This window comes from Oryza brachyantha, chromosome 7 (genome assembly GCF_000231095.2).
Source record: "Oryza brachyantha chromosome 7, ObraRS2, whole genome shotgun sequence".
Taxonomy (NCBI): Eukaryota; Viridiplantae; Streptophyta; class Magnoliopsida; order Poales; family Poaceae; genus Oryza; species Oryza brachyantha.
Genome location: NC_023169.2, coordinates 10,140,231 through 10,148,820, shown reverse-complemented (window position 1 = coordinate 10,148,820; position 8,590 = coordinate 10,140,231). Strand labels below are relative to the sequence as shown.

The window sequence follows — 8,590 nt, the reverse complement described above, 5'->3', positions numbered from 1 at the left end:
ACCGAGTTTGCGTGGGACCCTTAAAAACATAATGCTGGCCCTTGGGTCAGTATGGGGCCGCGGCGGCGGTGGCTAGGTCTACTAGCTATTGCTAGAGGACTCGGCGGCTCTGCGATCTGGTCACTCTTTTTAGGCCTTGTTTAGTTCCTAAAATTTTTTTCCAAAAACATCACATCAAGTTTTTGGACACCTAAATAAAGCATTAAACATAGATGAACCAAAAAACTAATTGCATAGTTATTGAAGAAATCTTGAGACGAATCTTTTGAGCCTAATTAGTCCATGATTAGCCATAAGTGCTATAGTAATCAACATGTGATAATGACAGATTAATTAGGGTCAAAAGATTCGTCTCGCGGGTTCTAAACTAGCCGTGAAATTTGTTTTTTCATTCATGTCCGATAACCCCTTCCGACATCCGATCAAACATTTGACGTGATACTTCTTCCTGAAATTTTCTCAATCTAAACACCACCTTATTTTTCTTGTTTTAGATGGCGATCTGGTATTCTGGTAGTTTGGGAGAGAAAAGTGGCAAAGAGGGAGTGGGCTGGGCTTTTCCTTTTGACTCTGGACCTCTGGCGTTCAAGACGTCAGAAACTACCAGAGGCTTGTCATGATTTCAAGTTCCATTGCGAGCTATTTGTTGTTGAATAAGGCTAGCAGCACCGGCTTCCACCCGGTCTTTTTATTTTTAGCTAAAATTTAATCTTAAATTTAAAGTAAATTTTTAGATTTTATTTTTCTTTCCTAGCTTAGTTTTTTACTATCTTTTAGATCATTAAGAACAATTATATAAATTTTTTATTTATAAATTATTTTATATGTAAATATGATGTTTGACGATTTTTCTAAAAAGACCAAACAACCACTCTCTTTGACGTCCATCACTCCATCTCCGTGAGTTGAGGATAAACTTTATAGATGTGTGTTCTGTGCTGCGAGCCTAATCGTTTTCGAGAAAAAAAAAATAAAGGATTGGATTTCTAAGAATTAGATTACTATGAAAGCTATTTTCTTTGGAGCAATAAAGTACTGAAAAAACAAAGAAAATTTCTTTTTCTACATGTCTTCTACATGTCGTAGAGAGGAAACATAGCAAAATTTTCATCCACTCAATCCTATTGAAAAATTATTATAGATTAATATGGTCATGCATTTATATTCTTACACCTTTCCTATTTATATGGGTTAAAATTTCTTTAAACCGAATTGGCCCTACGATAGAAATCATGACGAAGTGCCACGGTTGGAGTTGTTTGAAATTTTACTAACACATGCTCCCTCTATTTCACAATATAAGACTTTCTAGTCTCGTTTAGATTCATATAGATGGTAATGAATCTAGACACATATATAAATTATATATATTTATCAATTGATGAATTTAGGTAAGGCCAAAAAGTTTTACAATATAGTAATAGGTTTTACAGATAGTAATGTATCGACCGTACTCTTGTACAACTAATTCATCTATAAATCACGTAAACGCATAGAAAAAATATGGCATATTTATAGATGTAGTTTTATATTAAAGTCGATTTTTACGTACCATTTGAACTGCAAGGCCCTCTCTGGTCATTTTGGCAAGTGGATTTTATTGTATAATCCGTCTTTACACAACAAGATGGCTTGGCTGCCCACGAAAACAGTAGCACGGTCGTGCAAGGTAATTCACGTTGAATGGCACGTTGACTCGTCAAAACCAAAAAGAGCAGCCAAATTTGATTTTCTTCCGCGGATTCGACTGATGGTGTTGGCACTCGAGACAGAGCCGCATTTCCTGCAGGAGAATGGGTTCCACCTCGGCCTCCATAGTCAACACAAAAGTCAAGAGGACGACTATCACGACAGTACTACCGATATGTGTAATTAACCCTCTAAATCAATTTGTATTATTAACTTTTGGTATATGTTTAACCAGTATTTCTTGGTATTTGTCATTAACTTTTGGTATTTGTTTGACCATTTGTGTTATTAAATTTAAATAATTATTATTAATTATTTTGTTCTGATCTTATTTAGTACAAAATATATTTTAGGTTTAACTTATAATTTTTTATATTTACGGAAAATAAAATAAGATAAATATGGTCCTTTGGTCAAACAAACATGTAACGAAAATCCAATGGTATCAAATAAACAACGGAGGGAGGATAAAACTAAATTAATTTTATTAAATATAGCATTTTATATATTTCTATTGTATATTTAATTTGCTTTTGTAGATGATGGTATATATTTTTATAAAATGAATGAAACTTAAAATAGATCTCACTTACCAACCCACCAAAAATGACTCTTAATATATAAAACCGTACTTTATATACTAATCCGCAAAAATCTCTGCCTAATCTCTCCGAAACATCTACGGATACATGCCCCCATCTCGAGATTCTTCCGCCATCAAAACAGTTCATACTAATAATTAAAGAAAAAAATCGTTCGTAGATTAGCAGGCGGCTGCAAAATGAATCACGCGAGTCAACGATTTTGGCTGATGCAAACGCGCCACCTTAAAATGCGACAAGAGCTAGGATCAGTAGTGGATTTACTCCGGTAGTAGTTAACTCGGGAAGGCTAGGAGTAGGAGAGCCTCGGAGCAATGGCGAGCTCGTCGCGCTGTGCCCTCTTCTTCTTCTTCTTGGAGGTTGCCGTCGCGATCGCGCTGCTCCTTCCGAGCGGCCACGCGCGGGTCTGCCCGCCGTGCGGCTCGACGGAGGTGCCGTACCCGCTCAGCACGGCGGACGGGTGCGGCGACCCGGACTACAAGGTCCGGTGCGCGGCGGCGGTTGGCGGCGGCGGCAGGCCGACGCTCTTCTTCGACGCGCTCAACGGCACGTCCTACCCGATCACGTCCATCTCCCCGGCGGCGCAGCGCCTCGTGGTGTCGCCGGCGCCGTTCGTGCCGGGGGCCGCCTCCTGCGTGTCCGAGGGCGCGTCGGACTCCCGCGGCGTGCAGCTCAACGCGTCGCTGCCGTTCAACGTCAGCTCGTCCAACACCGTGATGCTGCTCAATTGCACGGAGCTGCTGCTCCGGTCGCCGCTCAACTGCTCCTCCAACTCGCTCTGCCACGTCTACGCCAACGCCACGGGGTCCACGGCGTCGGCCTGCGCACCGCTGCCGCTGTGCTGCACGTTCGTCGCGGGCGGGTCGTCGACGTCGTACCGCATCCGGCTGGGCCCGCAGTCGTGCAGCGCGTACCGGAGCTTTGTGGGGCTCGACCCGTCGACGCCGCCGGCGACGTGGGGCAGCCGCCTCGGGCTGGAGCTGCAGTGGGCGACGCCGAGGGAGCCGCTGTGCCGCACGCAGGCCGACTGCGAGGACGGCGCCGCCGCGGCCACCTGCGCGGACGACCCGCTCGCCCCGTCGGTCCGCCGCTGCTTTTGCGTCTCCGGGCTCGTCTGGAACCCCATCGCCGGCGCGTGCCAGCAACAGAGTAAGCTTCGCTTTCATTCTTGCGTGCTGCACCGTTCAACTGGACTGAAATTACCGACCCAACTTTTCGCTTTTAGTTATCATATAATTCAAAGTTTAAATTTTTAATTTTAAATTTAAAGTTATTTTGTGGGTTTTTTACCGAAATTTATTTTTTGGGTTTCATTCTTGAGTGCTGCGCCATTGAACTGGACTCAAATTGCCACCCACGTCTTTTGGTGTTTCCTTATGATTTTAAGCTAAAATTTAATCATTTAAGCTCAAATATCGAGTTAATCTTTTAAGTTTCAACAAAATTTATTTTTCATCCGATTTTTATATCAGTAAAAATACATATATATATATATATAATTTTTACTTAAAAACTATTTTTAATTTACAAATATATCGTCTTGCTTTTTATATTAAAAAACTCAAACTTTATCAACTTCGATGCAGATCTCACGGATTGCCAGAGCACGGGAAACTGTAGCGGATCCAACCACGCGCCTCTCATTGCTGGTAATTAAATTGCCTCTGCCGCAATCTTCTCTCCTAAAAGTACTGTCATATTGCTAATGAAATCACACCTAGTTTTTATTACTGTATGTCAATCTTATTTGATTAGGAAGCATGGTCAAGCGTTCAGGTTTTTTTATTTGGAGTAGATAAGATAAAATTATGGTCTTTGACCTGGAGTGAGTTGAATGTAGAGATCAACAGAAATTCGGTGTACATCAGTATCATCCGGGTCCCATTGGCCACTAGTCAACTTGACCCTGTCTGCATTCGGAGAAAACCATCGGTCATATGGTCATACCAATATTTTTCATTCAAGTTTCATAAATTAAGTGCAAATATATCCAACTAACTCGACAGAGCTTAGTAGCTATCAGCTTTCTAATAAAAAAACCAAGAAAATTCAGAAAAAAACACGGATGAGTGACAAATCTCCTCTAACTTAGTGACTAACATACACGTTGATAACTGTGGGCGTATATATCAATCTCTAAGTCAGAAAAGTAAAGTCGAAGGATCTCATTCGACAGGATGAGATTAACTGGAACTACATAGTGATATAATTAGGATTGATGCTATAATAGTTTTTTCTGGATAAAGGCCGAGGCCTAGCTTTGTCATTAAAGCCTGAAAACAGGTTTGGGGGAACCGGGAACAACCGGTTTTACATGACAAGTGCAACAAAATTCACACAAACAACACGAAACTATTAAAACCTCAGCTCAGAACAAAAGGGAAAAGCACAGAGCTAACCAACACTAACTATTTAACTATCAGCTAATTCCTGCACGAACCAATCGCAATCTTTGTGTCTGTTGAATCCCCCGAATCCAGTACTCAAATGCTATAATAATGTTGCTACATATATATGTGCAGGGATCGTGTGCGGCCTAGGCGGCGCGTTGGTGGTGGCCGCCGCGGGGCTGTTTGCTTACCGGCGGCAGCAGCGGATCCGGCAGGCCAGGGAGAGGCTGGCCAAGGAGCGCGAGGAGATCCTCAACGCCAACAACTCCAGCGGCCGCACCGCCAAGAACTTCTCCGGCCGGGAGCTGAGGCGCGCCACCGCCAACTTCTCCCGCGACAACCTGCTCGGCGCCGGCGGCTACGGCGAGGTCTACAGGGGGGTGCTCGCCGACGGCACCGTGGTGGCCGTCAAGTGCGCCAAGCTCGGCAACACCAAGTCCACGGACCAGGTGCTGAACGAGGTGCGCGTGCTGTCGCAGGTCAACCACCGCAGCCTCGTCCGCCTCCTCGGCTGCTGCGTCGACCTCGAGCAGCCGCTCATGGTGTACGAGTTCATCCCCAACGGCACGCTCGCCGACCACCTCCACGGCGCGCTGAGCCGCCCGCCGCTGCCGTGGCGGCAGCGCCTGGCGATCGCGCACCAGACCGCGGAGGGCATCGCCTACCTGCACTCCTCGGCGGTGCCGCCGATCTACCACCGCGACATCAAGTCCAGCAACATCCTCCTCGACGAGCGGCTCCGCGGCAAGGTGTCGGACTTCGGGCTGTCCCGGCTGGCGGAGCAGGGGCTGAGCCACGTCTCGACGTGCGCGCAGGGGACGCTGGGCTACCTCGACCCGGAGTACTACCGGAACTACCAGCTCACCGACAAGAGCGACGTCTACAGCTTCGGCGTCGTGCTGCTGGAGCTCCTCACGTCGCAGCGCGCCATCGACTTCGGCCGCGGCGCCGACGACGTCAACCTGGCGGTGCACGTGCAGCGCGCCGCCGACGAGGAGAGGCTGATGGACGTGGTGGACCAGGCGCTGCAGGGCGGCGCCACGCGGCTGGAGCGCGACACCATGAAGGCGCTCGGGCTGCTTGCGCTGGGCTGCCTCGAGGAGCGCCGCCAGAACCGGCCGTCCATGAAGGAGGTCGCGGAGGAGATCGAGTACATCATGAACATCGAGGCCGGCAACGCTGGTCTCAAGGACCTGGAGAGTTAAATAGTGCATCCATCCGTAAGTTTCATCTGTACTAGCGAAATGTGCGTGCGTTAATTACCATTGGGAAATCCAAAATCAACTCGTCATTTCAGCATTGATTAGCAACACTAAAACAACAAACTCTAAAATCAAACTACAATGTTGGTTCAGAATCAATAATCTAGACAACAAAATCGATCAAATGGCATTTTGATCAAATTTCTACGTACATTGCAGAAATCAGCCGCGATGTTCTCTAGTCCCCCACGCTATAATCCATGGGGAATGCCTACCGAAACAAGTTGCTCATTCCCTCGTGGACGTGTTAAGTGGTCCGTCTCTCAAAATCAAATATCCCATACAGGTGGGCTTGTGGAAATACTATTTTTTATAGATGAAAATAGCTAGATGGGTGGATTGCCTGCTTGCAGAAATAAGTTTTAATCGCCTTAAAAATTGATTTTGCAGTAGTGTGTAGTGATTCGCGGATCAACTAGGTGCTTGAGATTATAATGGTCCGTAGGTATCTTGAAGGAGCCACTCAATGCTGCCGGCCGGCGATATTATATGGGTCCATTGGCACACACTAAAGGACCATTCTTTTCAGTTTTTTTATTAACCTATTAGCCTCATGCAAAGCGGGAAAATTAATCAAGAATTAATTATTAAAATATTAAAAAAAGATTCATTTTTTTTAAAAAGAAACTTATATACAAAAATTCTTTCATGAAACGGGAAACAGTTTTTAGCACCCGTGTATAGGTACACCCGTGTGCTTTACATGTCATCTAAATAGTCATAAAAAAATATGAAAAAAATTGACAAGATAGATTAATATGAGTTATATCACTCCACAAACATGCAAGATTAAATTCAACTTCTACAAGTTGTAGAAAAAAAAAAATAAAACTGAGACTAACTATATGCATATTCATAATTGTTTTTGTTATTTTTGCTATAACTTGTAGAAGATGAATTTAAGCTTGCATGTTGGTAGAGTGATATAACTCATATTAAACTATCTTGTTAAATTTTTCCATATTTTTTGATGACTATTTAAATGACACGCAAGCAACGGGCCCGTGTGCTAATAAATTGCTTCCTTCATGAAACACATCATTTAGCAGATTGAAAAAAGACAGTGACAAAGATGGGCGACGAAGAGGTCGTGTAGATCAGTAGATGAGGATGTTGTCAAAGGAGAGAGCACGAAAAGACCATCGAAGGTGCAGCTTGCGGCTTGCGAGCGACACTCATTGTCATTGATGCTTGGAGAAGGACGAGCGTTTGTCAGACCGACCGAACAACATCATGAAGAATCCAAAGTGTGCCTGTGATGCATGTGGAAGGCCATCGTGTGGATGTCCAGCAGATGCATCTATACCTAGTGGAAGCCACTACATGGACGATAGAGCGTGGAGTAGTATCGAGCACCTCGAAATTCGTCGATCAACTCATCAACAAATGGAGATGTGAATTTTGTCATTGATAGTAGTACGTGTCGACAAGGGCTCACTATTCGACACGGAAACGCTAGGAGTCGTCGTGCCTCTAGAGAAAATGGTAATTTTTCCATTTTTGTATAGCATGATTTTTTTTAGCAGATCATCCCATTCCCATATGATCTATAGAAAATGGTGAGTTTATTTTGTAAACTCTTAGCTACCTAGCTATATGCAATTGTGCTGCTACATATGCGATTGTCAGACCAGCCCAAAAAAACGCTTGAATCCTTCCGCAAGTGGCAGATCTAGCAAATGATGCAAGAGCAGGGGTCTAAACAAATTGTATAGATTTTCAGCTCTCCTTTCCGATTCATCTTAGACATAAAACTTTAGGAGGGGCTTATTATAGGGCTCCCATAAACCTAATGGTGGTCGTGAGGACTCGAGCCACCACTGCCCCTATTTTAGATTCGCCCCTGCCTCTAGCATTTCAGGAACATCAAGAATTAAATTATTGCACCACATAATACAAAGAGAAAAGGAACAAACAGCTAGTTAGATCTCAAACATTGAACTCTAGGTTACTCGTGGACAAAGCATACAACTCAAGGATCATCTAAGTTCAGGCTTTCCTTCATGGCTTGCCCGTCAAGATTTTTTTTTTTGCAAATCAGGCATGTGATTAACCCGGTATTGGAAGAAAGCCTTACCGTATGATGGATTCTTACAGTACTCTATACAAAAAAGACATGACACAATAGAGTGAAAGAAAATAACCTGCTGGGGATGGCGCCAGCTCTCCTTAACATGCATCAGCTCAGGAGTGCTAACAGCATCACACGCAGTCATAAGAGAAAACATCAGGCAAGTACACCCCGGCAAAATAACATCCCCTGGAGGGATTTACAAAAGAACATGCTAAAGACTAGCAGTATAGCAGATAATCTCCGTAGATAAAAGATATTGATGATTTAAATTTTAGCTTATAAGTATAAGCAAAAGCGAAAAGAGAGGGTGCCAATCATTTGAACCCATCTTCACCCCCACCAGCAGATTCTAGTTACAAAAACAGGCCCTAACTGCCTCCTTAATTTTGCCCTTGACTAATATAGCTAGGTCATGTTTTCAGCTTCCAGCAACTCCAGCATGTGTCACCACACTCACACAAAGCAAAATGAACGATGGGATAGTCGAAACAATTCTCACAACCCAGATCTTATACCAATTTCTTGCACAACGGATCTTCTTTCTCAGGGTCACGGCAATCAACACACTCGACT

The 8,590-nt window shown here is 44.2% G+C and overlaps 1 protein-coding gene across 6 annotated transcripts; it reads left to right on the top strand.

Moving 5' to 3' along the window:
* Positions 1–2,605: 2,605 nt before the first annotated feature.
* LOC102712922 (wall-associated receptor kinase-like 20) lies at positions 2,606–7,573 on the top strand. Of its 6 annotated transcripts, none has more exons than XR_005812207.1 (5): positions 2,606–3,440; positions 3,878–3,940; positions 4,814–5,901; positions 6,103–6,229; positions 6,993–7,573. XR_005812207.1 is itself a non-coding variant. In XM_040526119.1 (4 exons), exons 1-3 carry the CDS (start codon positions 2,606–2,608, stop codon positions 5,884–5,886), a joined length of 1,971 nt encoding a protein of 656 aa, XP_040382053.1. In that variant the 3' UTR covers positions 5,887–5,901; positions 6,993–7,573. The 6 variants fall into 6 exon arrangements, 3 of the variants coding, with proteins under 3 accessions (XP_040382053.1, XP_040382052.1, XP_040382051.1); XR_005812209.1 differs by having other exon boundaries at positions 6,990–7,573; XR_005812208.1 differs by lacking the exon at positions 6,993–7,573 and adding an exon at positions 6,334–6,418.
* Positions 7,574–8,590: the final 1,017 nt, after the last annotated feature.

Coding starts and splice junctions, on each gene's coding strand:
- LOC102712922 (XM_040526119.1), top strand. CDS start 2,606: ATGGCGAGCTCGTCGCGCTGTGCCCTCTTCTTCTTCTTCTTGGAGGTT. Junction 3,441..3,877: donor CGGCGCGTGCCAGCAACAGA/GTAAGCTTCGCT, acceptor ACTTCGATGCAG/ATCTCACGGATTGCCAGAGC. Junction 3,941..4,813: donor CCACGCGCCTCTCATTGCTG/GTAATTAAATTG, acceptor ATATATGTGCAG/GGATCGTGTGCGGCCTAGGC.